At 39.4% G+C, this 19,355-nt stretch overlaps 7 protein-coding genes across 9 annotated transcripts; 3 read left to right on the top strand and 4 right to left on the bottom strand.

The window, feature by feature from the left end:
• Positions 1 to 544: 544 nt before the first annotated feature.
• On the bottom strand, positions 545 to 1,614 carry LOC124342534 (selenoprotein F-like). Its single transcript, XM_046795493.1, is given in 5 exon segments — positions 545 to 894; positions 960 to 1,075; positions 1,151 to 1,269; positions 1,334 to 1,458; positions 1,528 to 1,614. Coding segments are annotated over 4 exon segments (480 nt in total). The 5' UTR covers positions 1,379 to 1,458; positions 1,528 to 1,614; the 3' UTR covers positions 545 to 694.
• A 148-nt stretch (positions 1,615 to 1,762) lies between these two features.
• On the top strand, positions 1,763 to 6,013 carry LOC124343565 (solute carrier family 25 member 35-like). 2 transcript variants are annotated; one of them, XM_046796916.1, is made up of 9 exons: positions 1,763 to 1,876; positions 1,944 to 1,991; positions 4,562 to 4,685; positions 4,744 to 4,818; positions 4,898 to 4,926; positions 4,992 to 5,169; positions 5,239 to 5,392; positions 5,453 to 5,517; positions 5,577 to 6,013. In XM_046796916.1, the coding sequence occupies exons 3-9, from the start codon at positions 4,596 to 4,598 to the stop codon at positions 5,883 to 5,885; spliced, it is 900 nt and encodes a 299-aa protein (XP_046652872.1). In that variant the 5' UTR covers positions 1,763 to 1,876; positions 1,944 to 1,991; positions 4,562 to 4,595; the 3' UTR covers positions 5,886 to 6,013. The 2 variants fall into 2 exon arrangements, with proteins under 2 accessions (XP_046652872.1, XP_046652871.1); XM_046796915.1 differs by having other exon boundaries at positions 1,941 to 1,991.
• A 45-nt stretch (positions 6,014 to 6,058) lies between these two features.
• Positions 6,059 to 13,209, bottom strand: LOC124343564. The gene is made up of 7 exons (XM_046796914.1): positions 13,080 to 13,209; positions 12,236 to 12,969; positions 8,957 to 12,158; positions 8,529 to 8,873; positions 8,230 to 8,456; positions 6,778 to 8,157; positions 6,059 to 6,687 (listed from the first exon to the last, which is right to left on the bottom strand). Exons 2-7 carry the CDS (start codon positions 12,938 to 12,940, stop codon positions 6,523 to 6,525), a joined length of 6,024 nt encoding a protein of 2,007 aa, XP_046652870.1. The 5' UTR covers positions 12,941 to 12,969; positions 13,080 to 13,209; the 3' UTR covers positions 6,059 to 6,522.
• Positions 13,210 to 13,582: 373 nt separating this feature from the next.
• LOC124341913 (centrosome-associated zinc finger protein CP190-like) lies at positions 13,583 to 17,436 on the top strand. The gene is made up of 9 exons (XM_046794868.1): positions 13,583 to 13,880; positions 13,942 to 14,069; positions 14,145 to 14,421; positions 14,483 to 14,908; positions 14,977 to 15,255; positions 15,319 to 15,795; positions 15,870 to 16,094; positions 16,161 to 16,521; positions 16,603 to 17,436. The coding sequence occupies exons 1-9, from the start codon at positions 13,758 to 13,760 to the stop codon at positions 16,926 to 16,928; spliced, it is 2,622 nt and encodes an 873-aa protein (XP_046650824.1). The 5' UTR covers positions 13,583 to 13,757; the 3' UTR covers positions 16,929 to 17,436.
• On the bottom strand, positions 17,013 to 17,500 carry LOC124341918. Its single transcript, XM_046794872.1, has 2 exons — positions 17,219 to 17,500; positions 17,013 to 17,140 (listed from the first exon to the last, which is right to left on the bottom strand). The coding sequence occupies exons 1-2, from the start codon at positions 17,498 to 17,500 to the stop codon at positions 17,018 to 17,020; spliced, it is 405 nt and encodes a 134-aa protein (XP_046650828.1). The 3' UTR covers positions 17,013 to 17,017.
• LOC124341919 (cytochrome c oxidase assembly protein COX16 homolog, mitochondrial-like) lies at positions 17,346 to 18,152 on the bottom strand. Of its 2 annotated transcripts, XM_046794875.1 has the most exons (4): positions 18,068 to 18,152; positions 17,931 to 17,937; positions 17,661 to 17,775; positions 17,346 to 17,592 (listed from the first exon to the last, which is right to left on the bottom strand). In XM_046794875.1, the coding sequence occupies exons 1-4, from the start codon at positions 18,135 to 18,137 to the stop codon at positions 17,527 to 17,529; spliced, it is 258 nt and encodes an 85-aa protein (XP_046650831.1). In that variant the 5' UTR covers positions 18,138 to 18,152; the 3' UTR covers positions 17,346 to 17,526. The 2 variants fall into 2 exon arrangements, with proteins under 2 accessions (XP_046650831.1, XP_046650829.1); XM_046794873.1 differs by having other exon boundaries at positions 17,931 to 18,129.
• A 23-nt stretch (positions 18,153 to 18,175) lies between these two features.
• LOC124341917 (ras-related protein Rab-9B-like) lies at positions 18,176 to 19,318 on the top strand. Its single transcript, XM_046794871.1, has 4 exons — positions 18,176 to 18,291; positions 18,360 to 18,604; positions 18,665 to 18,722; positions 18,798 to 19,318. The coding sequence occupies exons 2-4, from the start codon at positions 18,407 to 18,409 to the stop codon at positions 19,190 to 19,192; spliced, it is 651 nt and encodes a 216-aa protein (XP_046650827.1). The 5' UTR covers positions 18,176 to 18,291; positions 18,360 to 18,406; the 3' UTR covers positions 19,193 to 19,318.
• The last annotated feature ends 37 nt before the right edge of the window (positions 19,319 to 19,355 follow it).

The following is a 19,355-nucleotide window of genomic DNA, read 5'->3' as shown; positions in this document are numbered from 1 at the left end:
AAAGGTGTGGGCGTTTTAGGATACCTTCCGTCAATTTAAAGTACAAATCATGTAGAGCAATTTGCGCGCTCAAAAAAGCTTTGAAGCATGACTGTAATCTGTATACTTACTTGCCTAGCTATTATTTTTCGCGTCTAATGATTAATGAACACAGGATGAATACTGAATAGTATGGTCAAGATAGCGAATTTTGATGATTTTCACAAATTTCACTTAGCGAAGTTTGAACAGACACAGGACGGACAACAATGAAAATTGGTCCATATGCCTGTTTGGTGGTACGAGAGTAAACACGACCTAGTAAAATGTGCGTCTTTTCTAATGAAAACCGTAAGCCACCTGCCACCCTAACGTTTCAGTTAACTTTCCAATAAAAATTCCTGGGCAGGGTTATCTTGAGCAGGATTACCGTGTTACCCTCTACTGAATACGTCGGGGATAACACTCACACTTAGCCTACACTGCATTTCTGTAAAATATTGTTTGATACCCTTCGTTGGTTCTATCTGTCGCTACTATGTAAAAATTAAAGTCTAACAATTAGTTATGTGCTTTAGCAATGATGTAATTTATAGAGCAGATTCAGTGCAGGAGCCAGTCAAATTTTTGGTCAAACATCCATCTCATTCCTTCCTTTTCAAGGTTTTCAGAATAAGATTTCATAATACATGGCAGTACACTTAACACTTTAAAATTACAAATCATTGCTGGAATGATCCATGATCAAATGCATCTTTAGGAATTCTTCCACTGAGTCAGTGTTCCATTTATCAATAGCTAATTCTTCTTGAACTGCACCATCAGCATCGAGCAGTTTGATAATTGGGTCTGCTCCACGAACATATTTGATAGATAAGTTAGGAAACCCACGAGCCTTGTCACCCTTTATGAATGCTACATTGCAAAAAGGTCACAATTAGTAAAATATAAATATAAAAATGTACAAAAAAATGTTTCACCCTGGACTTGAGGGTATGATCCTAATTTTCACCCACAAACTTCCAAGATGGCTTGTGGATATAATGTTAAAGAATCATTTCTTCCTTCCTGTAAACAACATTCACGGCATTGGCTTCTAAAAATTTAAATATTGATAAATGAAATTAAAAATTAGACAAAAATTTTGTTTTTTTCATTTTATGTGCCTTACACTAGAACTTCTAAATCATGCTCAGCAAGATAAAAGCATGAAGAACACAGCAAATTTGCTTTGTTGAATCCAAGTGATCTACATTCACTAGCTGAATATTCACAGGACACAATAGCAATCTATAAATAAAATAATAATAATGAGTATTAAATTCAAATATCAATAAGCCATTCTCTGTTTTACCAAGGCGGAAAGCAGGGCTAAAGACAAAGCAACAGGTTCCGTCATGATCGAAAATGTCACAGGTGGACAATTTATTTTACTTTTCGGAGTACTGTTACTCCTTTCTCTTTATTGTAGAACACCTTCTGTACAAAATCAATATAGTTGGACAATTTGTTATTTTATATGACTCAAACTTTGTGGCTTGATCTCACCTAACTTTTTCGTTTACATTCAGTCGACTCGTCTGACGTGTGAAGTGTGATCGTCTGCCAGATGTCGATATCAAGTATCGAGTATCGAGTTTACCCTAGTTGCCAATTGCCATCACAATCAATTCAAATGTTTTTCATCCCCGTATTGATAAATCTATATGTTCGATCTTTTTATTTATACATTAATTCATAATTTGTAAATATAACATTTGTATGTAATCATAACATTACTTTTAATTAGCAGTGCAGACGATTATTCACCGGCATGTTTACTAGTTACTACGGAGGGAGTACGAACTGTCAGAAATTCAGCAAGTTATTTGTGCCAGTCATTTATCAATATATTTTAGTGAGATCGAGTTTTTATACGGAAATGTAACCAAGTGTTTTAATCGCAATAAATTTTTATATAGCAGGCACTATCACAGTATTCCTATTTAAAAGTCTCCTGTAAGAAGCAGTAGGGTAAAGTACCTAATTCGGGACAGGCCCGAAAATTTCTTATTTGGGACGAAATAACATTTTTCAGTTTAAAACAAAAACTAACCCGAGTTTCGATAAGAAAAGTTGCTGAAATTAAAGAAAATGAACGGATCTACGTTTATATACAACTATGTCAATGTAGCTGTACAAATTTTAAAGATATGACAAAAAATATATTGGGAAAAAGGACTTAGAAAAAAGCTAGATTTGGGACGTTTGCAATCTTGCAATATTAAGATATTTAGGGGTTATTTTGAGCTGAATTTAGTCTTAAAATAAAGAGCTCGACAGAATCTTTAGATTCAATGCATAGAAATGCAAGAAAAATAAAGAAATTTCCATCAAATCGAACTTGAAGCTTGCTGGCGATAAATCCCATAACACAAAATCGGGACACCCAAGTACACAAAATCGGGACAGTATAATGTACGCAAGATGGCACTAGTTAAACTGTCAAAATCAGGGTTTTACTATCTAACTTCTAAGTTCCGTCCTGGACGACACTTATTGTGAGGTCGAATATTGATGATGAAAGTTTTTTTCATTACGTCTTTTATGATTTTGTATAAGAGTCTTGCCCCTAATTGTTAATTCTATATAATTTTGTTAAGACACTTCCCAAAAAATTCTTGTGGCACAGTGGGTTGAGTGACTCTACTAAGAATCGCATTTATAAACTCTCAGTCGTGGGTTCAAATCCAAGGCATTTTTGATATTATTTCGGAAATCGCCTCAGGGCTGTCCCGAATTTATAGCACAGTAAGGATACCCGTAAAATAAATTTGACGGTCATTTCCCTTTGGTTTTCATCATCTGTTGAAGAGTTCATCACAAATTGTCGTATTCCGATGGCACAGTGGGTTCAGTCGTTGGATGGGAACCACGTTATGCTTTTAATTATTGGTTCAAATCCCAGGAAAGGTATTTTTAAAATTATTTCGAAAAACGCCTTAGGGCTGTCCCGAATTTATAGCACAGTAAGGATACCCGTAAAATTAATTCGACGGCCACTTCTCATTGGTTTTTATCTTACATAGAAGAGTTCGAACAATATCGATAAGTTGTATTGGCACAATGGTTTAGTGGCTGGTTCTAACGCAAGCTTTAGTAATCGATTATGGGTTCGAATCCTGTTACCAGCATTTTTTGAATTATTTCGGATATCGCCCAAGGGGTGTCCCGAATTTATAACACAGGGGTTAGCTAAAAGCCATAGCCATAGCCAGTAGTGTACCCGTATGTAAAAATAATTCGACAGGCAACATAATCTCCCCGATGTAGAAGACTTTCGTTGTTCTCATGGCTCAACGGGTTAATTGCTGACATAGATGACATTTTCATTGAATGTCGTTTTCAGCCCCGTGTTCAAATTCAGAAGATAATTTCGATAGACTTCAGATTGAAATATTTTTTAAAAATAACCAAAGTAAGATTCGAACACAGAACCAAACCAAAAATTTCGTAAGAGACAGGCACTAAACCACTGTGTCAATACAACCGACTTTCGTCGGTTCGAACTCTTTTATGTTAGATAAAAACCAATGAGAAGTGGCCGTCGAATTAATTTTACGGGTATCCTTACTGTGCTATAAATTCGGGACAGCCCTAAGGCGTTTTTCGAAATAATTTTAAAAATACCTTTCCTGGGATTTGAACCAATAATTAAAAGCATAACGTGGTTCCCATCCAACGACTGAACCCACTGTGCCATCGGAATACGACAATATGTGATGAACTCTTCAACAGATGATGAAAACCAAAGGGAAATGACCGTCAAATTTATTTTACGGGTATCCTTACTGTGCTATAAATTCGGGACAGCCCTGAGGCGATATTCGAAATATTTTAAAAAATGCCTTACCCGAGATTCGAACCAACGACCAAGAAAGATAATCCAATTCTCAGGCAGCCACTTATCCACTGAGTCATGGGAACATACAAAAATAGGGCGATCTCTTCAATGTATGATGCAAATCGTAGGATAGAACACGCAGAATTAATTTTACGGGTATCCTTACTGTGCTATAAATTCGGGACAGCCCTGAGGCGATATTCGAAATATTTTTAAAAATGCCTTTCCTGGGATTTGAAACATGAACAAAAAACGGTAACGGTTTCGTTATCCGTCACTCAATCCAACGTGCCATGAAACACTGTCGAAAATGATCTCTTGTGTAATACCGTTGACAATAGTTGTGCAATTCGGAATAAGAGGGATGCTGACAGTCAAATATGTTGATTAACGTTTATTCATATAAAGACACTTTTAGATGTGAAGGGAGTCGAACCCTAACCTGTTGTACGTGAGATTGATAGGTCAACATGCTATCCGTAAGACCAATCGTGTGTTTTGATTTCTGTTTTCATTACTGTCAAAAAGTGGTTGTTGCTACACAACCAACGGTAGATGGCGCTGGCGACTGTCCCGCATTTGGTTTCTTTGTCCCATACTTTTTATCGGTGTCCCGACTTAGGAAGGTGTTCGGCCTATACTAAAGCATGCGAAACGGCAATAGCCAAAAAGTGTCCCGAATTAGGAACAATACCCTAGCTTGGGAATTTCAAATAATTCTCTGTACTTCATAATGGAATATGCCTTTGGTGGATTAGCTGCTTGTGGAGCTTGTTTGTTTACAAATCCATTGGATGTTGTTAAAACTCGAATGCAACTTCAGGCATATTACATTTGTCAAAATTAATTGCGCTTCACTTTATTGTTTCTTTTTTGTGTAGGGAGAACTGCTTTCCAGAGGAGCATATTCTGTTCTATACAAAAATTCATTTCATGCATTTTATGTTGTGGCAAAGGTATTTGTGGCGTAACATTTTATGATAATGATTAAATGAGGTGATACTTTTACTTACCACAAGGAACTTTGTTTTACAGAATGATGGAATAAAGGGCTTACAAAAGGGGTATTTAATTTAAATAGCAGTTTTCCAAAATAATCTCATTAAAGGGTGAAGGAGAAAACTTTCAGGCTTGTACCAGCTCTTTGGTATCAGATGACCATGAATGGCACCCGACTTGGTCTATACCACTTCATGGAAAATCAAGGATGGACACACAGTCATGGATCTGTATCATCTGTCTTTAGCATAGCTGCTGGTGCTGTTTCAGGAGCTTTAGGGGCATTTACAGCAAGCCCATTCTATCTTGTAAAATCTGCTCATTTCAATAAGATACTATGTAACATTCAATTTATCAACTTTTCATATTGTGTCAAGATTAAAACACAACTTCAAAGCCAGTCCAGTCAAACCATTGCTGTTGGCTGCCAGCATAATCACACAGGATTTTTATCTGCAATGCAAAAGTTGTATTACAGCGGTGGAATTACGGGTCTTTGGAGAGGAGTAACAGCATCCATGATGCGAACAGGTTAAGAAAATTAATTCATAATGAGTCCATAAACCATTACTTACGAAATATTTAATTAAGGCGTCGGTTCCGCTGCTCAACTCTCTACGTTTACCAAAAGCAGAGAAACTATCAACAATTTAAATGTAATGACAATTTTTAAAAATTGAAACATTTTTTAACTAAGTTTGAATGGCTATTCTAGATATTACCACATAATTCCTGGAAGTCGACTCTTGCAGCAGCAATGTTGTCCGGCGTTGCGGTTGCAGTTGCGATGACTCCGTTTGACGTAATTTCGACTCGATTATATAATCAGACACTGGACAGATATGGAAAGGGAGTCTATTATTCCGGTCCGTTTGACTGTTTAATCAAAGTATTTAAAGCAGAAGGTTTTTTTGGCCTTTACAAGGGTTGCCTCGCGAATTATCTACGAGTCGGTCCGCATTCTGTTTTAACATTGACAATCTGGACGTTTCTACGTGAAACAAAATTTGAGGGTAGTACATGATATGTGCCTTGAAATCAGCTTAGCGTTGTGATCAATTTTGTAAGAAATCCTTAAAAGTACCTTAAATGTAGCAAATGTTCTTTAACTTTAACCACCACAATCGCGCACCAAATAAAGATTGAGTGAATGGAAAATAATGAATTAATTTTCATACATATTCAGAGAGAGAAAAATTCACATTTTCCAATTTGTATTCATAAAACCAAAACAGAAAGGGACAGGGAAAAAAAGCACGTAACCGAATTTTCCATCGCTAAAACAATTTCTTTCAAATGAGATTGCTGATGACTTAATCAGCAGACAGCGATTATCCGACTAAAGCAGATAAAGTATCATTTCAGAGTTGTATAATGTATTTACATTTTCGTTTGATGTGCAGGAGGGATATTGTAGAGCTTCAAGCATTGATGGTGAAAGATGTGATGGGGGCTATGAAGCGATTGAAAGCATCGTGCGATTAACGAAAAAGGACAAGTGTAGCACAATTTAAAGCTTTAACACTGTACATGTTTGCAGCAAGTAAGAAGGAAACTCACTCGATGATTCACATTTTTTGTTTAGACTCGGGAGAATACACATCGCAAAGATAGAGAGAACTCCGAGTGTGTCGCTGTATGGAAATTACTTTCCTGATCCACTATGTTGTTAAACTGGACGATTTCCGTTTGGGAGGGCGTCCTCTCATACGCCCACGTCCCCGATGTAGCAAGTGGGTAGCGTCTTCGGTGGGACTTCCTTCAGGAGTCTTTTTTATTAAAAGATGGCGGAGAAGCTTGTCAAGCCGCAATTTTTGATCTTCAATCTATTGAATTAGAAAGGGGAAATTGACGTGACACCCAAAACATAACAAATTGTTTTCCCATACATAAAAAAGAAAAGAAAGAGAAAGTACCTTTAACTGTGCTTGAGCGGGCAATGGTGGTGGCTGTTGCATGGTAGAAGATTCTTGCTTCAACTTCTTCACCTTTTCCTTCCCCGATTTTTCACTTTTCGGGGCAGATTTTACAGCAGGTGATTCCGTTGCTTTGCGGCTGTTAATCGGGGGAGCTCCATGAGGTTGATACGTTCGCTGTGGTTTGAGTCGTGTAACGAAACTCTTAAAGGCGAAGCGACGCGTGCAGATGGGGAATTTAGTTCTGGCATTCTTTGAAAACAGGCTTGCTGTCCGGTCAACGCGGTATTCACAAATATAAACATGCTCCTCTACAGCATCGATAGGTCTACCTTTACAGAAAGTTGTAAGATCTAAGACCCAGCAGCGACCAACTACAGCCCAAATTGGAATAGCTTCTTCCAATGGCGAATGACACAATTCGTTTACAAAAAATTTCCGAGAAGGCTCATGGTACGTGTCCTGTGGCCTATAAAAATGGTGACCCCAAACAAACTGCTTCCCGTTTTCATCTGTCCACATTCTTTCAATTTGAAAAATGTCCAGATTAGCAAGTTTGATGTGCGAGGGTAAATGATGCGGAGGTCGAGGTAACGGGTATGCTTCTTTTATACCATCCCAAAGCGTGCGCTCAGAATCCGGTGTGTCGTGATCACGTAATACATACACACAATCTCCTTGTCGCAAATGCAAATCTTTGTAGTAAAGCGAAAGGTAGTAAGTCTGTCCTTCAGGCGGGTTTTCCGGTTGCGGTACCAGAACAATCTTTAGATCGTCGGGGCAGAGAGATAATCCAGCACAGGCGTGACACACATAGTGCTCAGCATCCACAGCGGCAGCTTTTCCAGAGCCGAGACAATCGCTATGCTGCCATGTTTCACACTGCTCACACTGGACCATCAAACCTTCGTCGTCGTAAAGTCTACAACGGCAGCGGACAATCTCCTCTGTATTAGATTGATTTTCTTCCATCTTCAACATTAGCAGATCCAAGGTGGGCTCAGATGACTTTTCCATGTCTGTTGCCGCGTTTTCCTGAAGCGCCAAGTCTCTTTCAAGTGTCGTGAGAATCAAGTCTCTCTCTTGATCAATGTTTGGTCTAGAAACGAAGCGTCGAGAACGACCCACGATTTGGTTTTGCTGTTTCGCTTGTTTCATCCGATCTTTCTGGCGATCCCTCCAATCTCGCACTTTATCCAAGTTTCGAAGTAGAAAGCAGCGGTGCAGAAGAACAAAGGATCGTTGCTGTGTCGACAGAGGACGCAAATTGATCGATGACGAACAGATTGATAGACTTGTTTTGCCTTGAAGTTGCGTCTTGCGTTTCCGCTTTTGTTGACTTAATTTTTGTGGTAACTTTGATCCATCAATATCTTGGACCTACATCAACAAAGCCATTATGTTACCACTGCTAATTGTGCAATTTGAAAAGGAAAAATAAATGATACATACCACACTGACTCGTTGTGATTTCCCACCAATTACGCCTCTACATTGTGGGCTACCGCATTTACACGGTTGACCTTCAGCTGGATTAAAAAGGGAAAAATTATAATCGTAACTTAATTCCTCCAAGGGTGAGATATCTCTGAGAGCAAATAGGGCCATCCGAGGTAATCCATTGACACTCCATTTTTGCATTTCACAGTTGGGAGCGCAGGAATGGTTGACAAAGCGACCTACGAAACATTTAAATTAAGCATTTAAAAAAATTAATGTGATTCATTTTAGTGAAATACAATTGCACGTACCATCGCCTCCCATTCTGTGCCCGTCAATAACAAGCCCACCGTCGAGATGAAGACAATAGTGGTGCGTGTCGTGAACGTAGACTGTGTGCATTCTCTCTTTGAATTCCTTGTCTGAAACGACTTCACCGACGTATTCAAGAATGAACACACCCGTTTTAAGTTCGTTGCGACACCGTACTCCCCATCCTTTCTCTTTGGTCATGAAACGCTCCAAACCCTGCGCCCAGCGATGACGTTGGATTCGTTGGTTCATACACTTGTCGCCCACCGGACACATCTGACTACTGCATTCTGTATATACCATTCTGTTAAGGCAGTCATCACCACAGCACTGAGCCTCAGCATCTAATAATATCAAAATTAAATCATTGAATAAAAAGCAAACTAAATAATAATAATTTTAAAAAAGAGAAGAAGAAAATCACTACCTTCGTCCTCGGGCTGTGGTAATGTACAATTACAAGCTTCAGCGTCATTGGTAAACGGAGGTTTGACGTCATAGTAGACGTTGCTCCGGATCTTTCGGTAGTTCCAAGAAGGAACCAAATTATCACGATCGGGAAGCTTTCCCTGTTGGTGAAGCCACCATACGTCGAACGGCAATTGAAAGTCACGTTTAGTTCTACGCAGAATGCGCTCGCAGTAGAATGGTGGAGGTAATAGACCATGTTCATGTTCTTCTGGTTCGTATGTCAAGAGTTTGGTTCGATCAGTAGACACGGAAATTGCTGAGCTACTAGATTCGGGACTTTCTTTAAAGTAATTTGAAAGCAGACCGGCTGGTAAATAACGCTTCCTCACAGTAGACATTCGACGCTTCTTGGGTTGTAAACTCTTGTTTGTAGGAAGAGGAAGAATTGGATTGGATTCATCACCCGAAGGCGCCTCACTGCTAGTCGGCTCCGGAAGAAGTCCATCATCGTCGTCATCTTTACTAGGCATTAGTTTTGCTCTTTTTGCCTGTCGGGCAGTTGTACTATGGCAGGCCGATTGATCAATTTCATCTTTGTTGAATAGGGGTTGAGAAACAGGAGGAGGAGGAGGAATAGGACTGGGCGGTTTCTTGCGCTTCTTCTTCACACTGGGAAAACCTGTTCTGTTGAAAGTCTTACGGCGGCGTTGTTTTTTCTTAGCTACTTGATCTCCAATTACATCATTTTCTCCTTGTATTACAGGAGTAGGAGTAGGTATAGTGGACGAATTCATCTGGGTTTCCATGTCCTCATGATCATGGTTAACAGGTGCCGCAGCAACAGCATCAATTATTTCAGCAATATCAGCCATTTTTGCGTCCATTTTCGAATCCGTTTTCGCCTTTTTACTACACCGCCCTTTTTTGTTTTTCGGATTCAAGGCTAAATGAACTTTGCTTTCAACTTCTCGATCAAAGCCCACTGATTCTGTCGTTTCTACTGTTGCTACCGATTCGCCGTTGGCCGCTCGCTTTCTACTATTTACTTGGTGTTGACCTGCTTTGATGAGAACTTGCTCGTGACTAGGTTTTCCGATGGCAGCTTCGCTTTGATGTAAATTGGCGGGAACAGGCTCTACTACTGGAGTTTCGGTGGAAGTAGCCAGGTGGTGGTGATGACGTTTTTTCAAAGGTAACAGTAATTCTACTGTTGAAAGAACAACAGACGCAGCGGAAGTAGCAGCAGAAGGCTCGTCTTCTTTACTGGTTTCAATATTTGAAATCGCTGCGACAGGAGGTGATTGCAACCCAGTCTTCTTAGCTTTGCCCTTGCGCTTTGTTACAATAGTTTGGACGTTTGGCTGGATGGCTATGTCTTCAACAACCTTCTTGCGTTTCGTTCGGCCGCTGCCACTGATGTTACCGTTCACGACGATATATTTCCGACATTGGAAGATCCACGGCCTCACGTCACTACTCAGAGAACCATTTTGAGCAACCGATCGTGAGATGACGCAACGATCCAATCGTCTACACAACAGTTCCAAATTGCTCTGTAAATTCGGATCCACTGGAGCTAAAAAGACTTGATCATGAACACTGCTCTTTTGTTTCTTCCGCTTTTTCTTCCTCTTCTTATTTCTTATTTGTGGCGATGGAGAACGGGCAGCTGTAGCTTTTAACTCGCATTTCAGTTTAGGTTGTTGTGGATGTGACATTGCTGGGCTTGTTTCAACTTCACTGCCTTTAGCCGTCAATGAATGAAGTTGTGATGTTACTTCAACACCAAAAGTCGATGAATCAGCTGTATTAATAGATTCTAATGCTTGAGAATTAGCAATTTTTTGTTGATTTCTGCCAGACTTTTTCTTTCGTGAACTTTTAGAAGGCATTAAAGGAAGGACGTTGGTGGCAACCACCTCAGTTGGACAACTTATTTCTTTTTCTGTTGCATCTTTATTTTTTAGCCTAAGCGCAGCGTTCATTCCTCGTTGAATAGCTTGAACTATGCTACTATCTTTTCCTAATCCGGAAGACAGGGCGCTGGCAGTATCTCGACACGACCGGGGACGTCTACCTCTACTCCCGTTTTGCCGACTACTACTGTTCTTAACCTTTGTTGTTGCTTGAGGAGAGACGTCTTTACTTCTAGCAGCCGAATTCTTTTGATTGCCATTAGACTTTTTACTCGTTTGTTTTTGACGGAGAGGTGGGCTTGGTGAGGTGATTTGAGGGCAGGGAGATGCGACAAGAGGTTGTGACTGACCATTAGTTTGATTATTCCCTGCTCCAGAAGGATGAACCGGCGAACTATGAACGCTGAATGGTGACCCAGACACGGATTGGATGCCTGAGTCAGGTGAAACGTGCGAAGGATGACAATCGAGGCCTCGCATCGGTACCATCATGTCCAGCTCTTGATCTGCGTGACCAACACTTACTGAAGAATGAAGAGTGGCGGAGGTAATGGCTGTGAAGCAAGATGGCTTTGTCGTATCAGTCGCACGCTTAATACTTTTGGGATCCAACGCACTAGTGAACGTTGGCAAAGGCAAAGGATCATCATTGGGGGGGAAACACTTCCGCGCTCCTTTTGTCGGTAGCATTAAAGTTGGAGGAGGTGGCGGTGGCTCTCCGGATTGTGATTTTGCTACGAATTGTTGCAGAAGACTCGAACAATATCCTACAGAGGGCCAGGCACTTCCACTAACATTAGAAGCGAGATTGATTGGCAATGAGGGATGGCCAGATGTTGATGCACTGTGAGATGGTCCAGTTGTATTCTGACTGGCAGGCGATCTTTGACTGTCGAGGTCAAGCATACGAATGGCTTCACTGACGGCAGGCAAATAAAGTTCGTCACTATCAGAGTCCAAATCACTCATAGATGGACCTATGCTAACAGCAGTCGGCTGGGATGAAGAAAGGATGAGTGGAGGTCGAACCAATGGCGTTATTGGTTGGTTATTGTCCTTTTTTACAGCAGTGATGCTGGTTCCATAATAATCAACTGCTGTAGGTAAACATTCCTGTTTCTTACAAACAGGAGCTTCAGGAACTTTCCCTCTTGTTTTATCTTGTGTCTTCGTCAAAGTTGTAGAATAGGCGATGGACTTTGACGAGCCACTGCGACAGAGTTTCGAAGATTCAGATTTTAAAGGCTCCGGACTGGGTTTTAGTCTTAGCTGCCTAGTGCGCTTTGCAGGTATTGTAGGATTCTAGAAAATGAGAAAAAAATAATAATAATAAAAGTAAATACACAAAGTTGTGTGAGTAGAAATATATAAAGCTTTACTTGATTAGGCCTGGATTTAGTAGTATTAATTATACTACAAAGTTGATTGTTTGAGTTCGAACATAGACTTTCTGAATCACGTGACTTAGCACAAGATACATTGGTCCTTGTATTTTCATGTTTAGAGATTTTTCCAGTCTTGCCTAATGGGATATCAGTTATCTCTTCTTTTCTTCCTAGTTGTAATGTAGAAAGCCTCAAAGTTACTCTGCCTTTATCATAGTTTGCTTCTCGCACTGAAAAGCTTGCTTTGCTTCTGTTGTTTACAGAAGCTTGTTGAATCTTGTTCTTGCTCTTGCTACTGGCACTTGAAGCACTACTTTGAGAGTCACTGTCACTGTCAGTACTACTTGACGAAGACCCAGCAGAATCTGATGTTGCATTTGAAAGCTCAGTTTCTGAGCTATCTGTTCCTGAATCAGGAGCACTACTACTGCTACTGCAGCTTGTACGATGAGAGTTTCTGTCTTGAACTTTACCAGGTGTACTGCTATGGCTTTGTCCTTCTTCTTCACTCTCATCATCATCTTCACTGCAGCTTTCGTCATTCACTGTGAGATTCCTTGATGATGGTTCAACAGAGTCCCAATTTTCAGCTATGGTAGTCAGTGGAGGCAATGAAATACGTGGATGCACTGGCCCAGAATCTTGAATTGCTTGTATATCCACTGTTGATAAATCAGGAAGCTTATTCAAGTTAGCCATGGTTGAGCCCAAAGCTTGCAGATGCAGAACTGAAAGAAAAAAAACAAACACGGGATTGTTTAGCATTACTGACGATTACAATCGAGTAAAAAATACGATTCAATAGATATTCATCAATTCACAGTTTAATACCAAATACCTTAATCTTTAACAAATTTAAGATTACATAGTAATCTTTTTAACAACAATTGGTTTCTTATAAATATCGGATCAACTTTACGGAAAACATGAAGCGTTTATTGTTTAGAAGAAAAAAACTGTTCAACATGGCGGATATTCGATTCTTAGGGGAACTTAAGGGTTTCCAGGATTGCACCAAATTCAAAAATAAAATTTTATACTGAATACTATGAATCTATGTATGAAATACATCTATAATTTTTTATTTAATTAATATTGAAAATATCACGAATTAATATTAAATTATCGAAAATAATATATTTTTTTAATTCTGTAAAAAGAAAAAATATTTAATTAAAAAACCTATAAAACTAAATATTTTTGGTTTCTTTTCATTATTTATTAGCGTGAAAATATTCAATTTAAAGGTACAACGATTAAATTCGTCAATTAGTTTGAAATCTGTACACCGTTTGCAAGAGAACCGTTTCCCAAATCCATTCGAGACCCATGAGCTTTGCTTGAAGCCGCTGTTGTAGCATCTTGCCCGCCATCTTTCCTGATTTTGCCATAGCTGTTGTATGTTTCACGGATTCAGTGCTGTGCATAGTTCGTGGCCAAACTACCGCCCGATTTGAAATTTTCATTTCGGAGTAATAATCTTTAACGGTGAATAGTAATCTGTACTTAAACCACCATGGCGAGGTCATTTAAAGTGGATAATTGGGGTTCACTCTTGTTACAAAGAATACAACAACTCTACGAAAGGGGAGAGCACTGTGATATCATGTTGAAGTTTCACACAGGAGAAGAGATTCCGGTAATTTAATTGACCTTAATTGTATGTTAGTATATCACTCTAAACAAAATTTATTCCAAAGGTCCACAGGATGGTTTTGCATGCTTGTTGTAGTTTTTTTGCTGTTTTGGAAGGCACTGAAGCATTGGATAACTCTACTCTGCACCTACCCTCGGAGCTTACCAGAGAGGCATTAGAACCAGTGATCAGGTTTGTTAGTTTTTAAATAACTTTTTCTCTATAAAATTAAGTATCGAAAGTTTAATGTTTCTGTTTTTTCTGCAGGTTCATGTATACAGGTCAACTTGATATTGGTGAAGGCTCAGTTCCAACCCTAGTGTCAACTGCCCAATTTCTTGACATGCCTCTCCTTGAACAGTTACTTCAGACTCATGCTCTTGCTGCTACAAACAGCCCACCAACACCAATAACACCTAAACCAAAAATAAACAGAGCTCCAGTTAGAGCTAATTATTCAGTATCACCAGCAGCAAAGAAAATGAACAGGGCAACACAAAGACAAGAGCTTCTACCCGCAGGGCCAAGTCGAATAGATCTTGAGGTAAAAATTGTAACCTTTAAAGCAGATTTATCAACCTTATGTTTGTTGGTTTACATTTTAGGTTGGAGATTCTGCTTGTGAGTTTGGATCTCTTCCTAAACTGTCAGAGTTATTAATGGATACCCCATCCACTCCAATGAATCCACCATTATTGCCTTTGGTACGAAAAGGTAGCAATACTCCTGTGGTCAAACGAGATCTTAAGAAGGCAGAAAAAACGTTTGATGAACTGAAGAAGACGATCACGCCTTCTGCGATTCGCCGACCAATCACCAATACTGGAAGCACAAAACCACCCGAGGCCAAAAGGTTACGAGAAGAGGATATTGAAAGTTTCAAGGAATTGCTCGCCGAACAAAAGAGAAGGACAGAACTGGCAGCCGAACAGGGAGAAGACACTACGGCAACTTACGATGCTGCTGCTGATATTGGCTTGGACGATTGGGGAGAAGAAGACGAGGATGAAGAAGTAGATTCCCTTAACGAAGTATAATGTTTTTATTGTTTCAAATGTTTTTTTTTGACGAGTTGATTTAAATTTTGCTTCTTGTTTAGGGATCTAAAGATGACTCCCTCAAAGGGCAACACAAATCTATCTTGAAAACGGAGGCTTTATCACCAGCAGTAGAAGGAAAGCGAGTCCACTTCATGGTGAATGAAGAATCTGGTGCTAATGCATCAGCTATGGACACATCTACTGTAGAAGAACAAGTTGATAATGAAGAAAGAAATATGGAACAACTGATGGCCGCAGCAGAATCTGCTGGTGGAGCTGCCTCAGCTTCACCAGATAAAGATTCGTCTACTATAACGATTTTTAACGAAAATTCCGAGGTTTGTTTACAAAAAATTTTTCTGGTTCGTACCGATTAAAAAGCTAAAATCTTTCTTTTTAAGGTTTTACTTCGTGAGGTGGTGTCCAGTAATACATCGCCGAGTCAAGTGCAAGGCCGGATGATAGCTGAAGTACTTAAACGAAACCCGAATTTAGTTTCTAGTGGGAAAAATACCAAACTAAAGATCGTTCAGAGAAGCCCATGGTGGGCCAAGGCTCGTGTTAGTTTTGTCCTTTTAAAACCGACGACAGCTGATGAAGAAAACGCCACCAATGTTGGTTCCAAGCCTTCGATACTGCGTCAACATAATGCAGCCGCTGCGGGAGGAAGGAAAAGTGGAGCTTCGGGTTTGGGTTCGAGTGGTGCTATTGCAGTTAATAAACGCGTTTCGCCTTTTGACAACGTGACTGGTCCTTGGATCTGCTATGACTGTCTGCAAACGACTGAAGACGGTCAAAGTGCAGCTCTGAGGCTCAAAACTTATTTTGAGTATCGGTGTCATCTGATCCAAACTCATGGTTTCAAATCCGATTCTCAGGTATGTAACCTATTCTCACCTTGTTTTAATATTTTATTCTCATGTAAACATATTCTCCTTGTTAAACGAAATAGGCATGCGAATATTGTGGCCACCGAGCCGTAAAGCGCAATCATATGTTGTTTCATTTGTTTACTGTTCATGGAGTTCCACCGCCGGCTCACACTAAATTCCCGCAATGTGAAGAGTGCGACTATGTCGCCCTAACAGCCTCCATCATGCGCAAACATTTACAAAAACATCAGGAAGGTTCAGAAAATCAGTGCAGAGTTTGTAGCGAGCCTTTTGCTTCTCAGCAGGTTCGTTTGTATTTATTTTTGTCTTAACCACTTTTCTTTTTTTCTAAGAAATGTCTTTATTTTCAGAACCTGCAACAGCACCTTCATGGCACTGGTCATTTACGTGGCCACGTGCGTAATAATCCCTGTCCTGCCGAAGGATGTAATCGTGAGTTTGCTCGTGGTATGAATCTTAAGGCGCATATCAGGACTTGCCATAAAGATTTGGCCAAACAAATGGACGAAGACGGTTGGCCGGTAAGGTTAGAGGCTTCTGTAGTGCCAGACAGTGTTCACGAACCAGTCGTAGAAGAAGATGATGGTCAAATGGGGCAAGAAGTATTGTTAGAGGCGCAATCTGTGGAGCAGAATGAGGCTGGGGAGATGACGTGGGTAACCACTGGAGACCAAGTAGTGCAACTAGCCCATGGTGACGCATTCTCATCTGGTAAGCATATCTGAAGAACGACTGTTTTACACTAGAGCAATATGTATTTTTAAAATGATCATTAACTATTGTTTTATGTAGATACAACTTTAGTCACGGTAGACGCAACAGGGACAGAAGCTGAGGCCCTATCAAATATGGCTACAACAATCGCTACTTCTCTGGGTATTCCCATGGGTACTGCCACTACTGTTACGACAACTGAAGACGGGATAACTGTTGCATATTTGACAACATCAGATGAGCATGGTCAACAGTACATCACGGTTTCTGGTGACGCAGTCGACGGAGATACAGTAGCTCTTGTTCACGGTGACGATTTGGTGGAAGAATCAATGCCGCAAGAAGAGACAGATGGTTTAGAAGAAGGAACCAAAAATATGGAAGAGAATATGATGGAGAATTAATTCCTTGCTTTTTTCAGGTTTTGTTGTATTTCCTGTTTTTCATCCAAACATTTTAGAAAAATGGGATCTCTTTTCATTAACAAAAATCTTTAGTGAATCGGTTTTTTGCTGGTCGATGTCAAGGAGACGTAATTGTGAGGTGCATACTCGCGACGAATTTCCAATGACCTTCGATAGAGCGGAATATCGACTGATTTAATGACACGTGCGATCTTCATCATTTAAAAACATTGGGTTACATTCATTTAGATTTCATTTGTTGAAGTAATTCTTTTGGAAAGATGACATACCTTGGCTTTGATAAACGGCATGGTCACTGTCTGGTTATCAATATGTTTCAATTCAAGTTCACCCCATATGCGGACGACAGCGTTACGGGGAGGTATCTGAGCAGTCAGTGAAAAATCTACAGCAATCTTGACAGATGAATTCTTTTCTATTCCTTCACACATGTACACCCCATCAATACCCAGCAGAAGTTTCCCAATAAACTGAACATTATTATTACTCCAGTTGTTCAAATCTTTTACATAACTTAGCTCTTCAATGGAGTGCATTACATGTGGATTCATTTTTCTACCCAAAGACTATTAACCCCTCACTTCTCAGTAACCTGCTCCCATGGTCTTGGCCCTCTTTTGTTCTCCCAGTCACTTATATCGATCTAAATAAAATGTTAAAATTCACTAGTATTGTAAAATATGAAACTTAGTAACAGTTCATTAAACTTACCTGCTTGACTTTTTCAAATTCTGTTTCAAGAGTAACTTCACTCTTATCTTTTTTAAGAATCCCCCACTTTTCAGCTTCTTCCTTATCCAAAAACTTATTTCGCCTGAACCTATACCTGTAGGAGAGAAAAAAATGAAACTGTTTTTAAAAATTAAACACCAGGGATAAAATTGATTAAAAAAGAGAAGAAGAAACTGTTTACTCAAGCAAACAGCTAGCAGTCATTAATAAGGTAAGTTTAGTAGAACATTCATATAAAAAACATCATACCTATTTTCTGTGAATTGTTTAAGACCAAAGGAACCCCCAACCACAAGTACAAGGAAAGGTATAGAATATTTCACGGATTTTTTTTGGAAAAACCGTTGCAATTTTTGTAACATCTTTAACTGGACAGTTCTATTTACCGGTACAAAAATTCCGTTCGGTGCTTGAGCTGAGCAAGTTCGGCTGCAAATTTTGCAATTGTTTCTTCATGCGACACTAACGAACAATTTCGAAACTACTCAAAAGCCAAAACCAACTGAGGAGAGCAGACGAAGCAGGAAGTAAACATAATCAAGTTACACCCCTTTCATCGTCGTTCCAAACTCTTCAGTCTGATTTCATGAAGATCGTATTAAATTTCGGTGTTAGTAATTTATTTTTATAACCTTTTTGTATTAATAACTATCCTACAGGCATGTATTTATTTTGTAGCTGTCTAGGTGGAAATAGAGTGATATACGAATAATCTCGATACGAATATGCCAAATCCAAGGAAACCTCAAGTGGAAACGAGATCTGTCCTGAAGGTTTTGATCTTAGGAGATGGAGGTGTTGGAAAGACTTGCATTATGGGGCGCTTCATCAATGACCAATTTGAAGATAACTCATTCCATACCATTGGAGTAGAATTTCTTAATAAAGATTTTGCTCTGACTGGGAAAAACTATACATTGCAGGTTGTATAATTAAGATTTCCTCAAAATAAATTCCATATTAAATAAACATTGTATAAATAGATTTGGGATACTGCAGGACAAGAAAGGTTTAAATCGCTACGAACACCTTTTTACAGGGGTAAAATATTAAATTAAATACTAACTATGCTGATTCGATTCCTTCTTATTTTCCCTTGTTCTCATTATGATGAAGGTACCGACATTTGCCTTCTTGTATTTGCTCTTGATGACAAATCAAGCTTTAGCAATCTGTCTTTGTGGCGGCAGGAATTTCTTCACTATGCTGATATTCAGGATCCTCAAGACTATCCTTTTATTATTGTTGGAAATAAAGTTGACCTTGGTGCTGCCTCTCGAACAGTCCATGCAGAAGAAATCAAACAGTGGTGTAGCTACCATGGAAATCCACCGTACTATGAGACCAGTGCAAAAACTGATGTTAACATAGGTGAAGTGTTCAAAGAGTCTGTACAACAATGGATCAAGAGGGAAAGTGATTTAGACCTGAATTTCAAAGCTGCTGGAAACACGCTTTACTTAACGCCGGAATCTCAAGGAAATTCGAAGAACCGGCGCTATTGCTGTTGACATTGCTATTTCTTTTTCAAATCGTATTTTTTCATGTGCCTTCGGTTTATAAAGCTATCGTTCCATATATAACCCAATGTTTAAGCTGTGTGTTCCTATACAACGGATGGTATGGTAATTTCCTACGATTGACTCGTTAATGATCTTATTTTTTCGTATATCT

Source organism: Daphnia pulicaria, chromosome 6 (genome assembly GCF_021234035.1).
Source record: "Daphnia pulicaria isolate SC F1-1A chromosome 6, SC_F0-13Bv2, whole genome shotgun sequence".
NCBI lineage: Eukaryota > Metazoa > Arthropoda > Branchiopoda > Diplostraca > Daphniidae > Daphnia > Daphnia pulicaria.
Note: the sequence above shows the minus strand (reverse complement) of the source record. Positions and strands in the feature narration are given on the sequence as shown.

Coding starts and splice junctions, on each gene's coding strand:
- LOC124341913 (XM_046794868.1), top strand. CDS start 13,758: ATGGCGAGGTCATTTAAAGTGGATAATTGGGGTTCACTCTTGTTACAA. Junction 14,422..14,482: donor CAAGTCGAATAGATCTTGAG/GTAAAAATTGTA, acceptor TTTACATTTTAG/GTTGGAGATTCTGCTTGTGA. Junction 15,796..15,869: donor GTTTCAAATCCGATTCTCAG/GTATGTAACCTA, acceptor TAAACGAAATAG/GCATGCGAATATTGTGGCCA.
- LOC124341917 (XM_046794871.1), top strand. CDS start 18,407: ATGCCAAATCCAAGGAAACCTCAAGTGGAAACGAGATCTGTCCTGAAG. Junction 18,605..18,664: donor GGAAAAACTATACATTGCAG/GTTGTATAATTA, acceptor TTGTATAAATAG/ATTTGGGATACTGCAGGACA. Junction 18,723..18,797: donor ACGAACACCTTTTTACAGGG/GTAAAATATTAA, acceptor ATTATGATGAAG/GTACCGACATTTGCCTTCTT.
- LOC124343565 (XM_046796916.1), top strand. CDS start 4,596: ATGGAATATGCCTTTGGTGGATTAGCTGCTTGTGGAGCTTGTTTGTTT. Junction 4,927..4,991: donor ATAAAGGGCTTACAAAAGGG/GTATTTAATTTA, acceptor GAAAACTTTCAG/GCTTGTACCAGCTCTTTGGT. Junction 5,170..5,238: donor CAGCAAGCCCATTCTATCTT/GTAAAATCTGCT, acceptor TATTGTGTCAAG/ATTAAAACACAACTTCAAAG.
- LOC124341919 (XM_046794873.1), bottom strand. CDS start 18,043: ATGTTACAAAAATTGCAACGGTTTTTCCAAAAAAAATCCGTGAAATAT. Junction 17,776..17,930: donor AAACAATTCACAGAAAATAG/GTATGATGTTTT, acceptor TCTCTCCTACAG/GTATAGGTTCAGGCGAAATA. Junction 17,593..17,660: donor AATTTGAAAAAGTCAAGCAG/GTAAGTTTAATG, acceptor CATTTTATTTAG/ATCGATATAAGTGACTGGGA.
- LOC124343564 (XM_046796914.1), bottom strand. CDS start 12,940: ATGGCTAACTTGAATAAGCTTCCTGATTTATCAACAGTGGATATACAA. Junction 8,158..8,229: donor AATCACAACGAGTCAGTGTG/GTATGTATCATT, acceptor TTGTTGATGTAG/GTCCAAGATATTGATGGATC. Junction 6,688..6,777: donor CCGCTCAAGCACAGTTAAAG/GTACTTTCTCTT, acceptor CTAATTCAATAG/ATTGAAGATCAAAAATTGCG.
- LOC124341918 (XM_046794872.1), bottom strand. CDS start 17,500: ATGAATCCACATGTAATGCACTCCATTGAAGAGCTAAGTTATGTAAAA. Junction 17,141..17,218: donor TGCCGTTTATCAAAGCCAAG/GTATGTCATCTT, acceptor TAAATGATGAAG/ATCGCACGTGTCATTAAATC.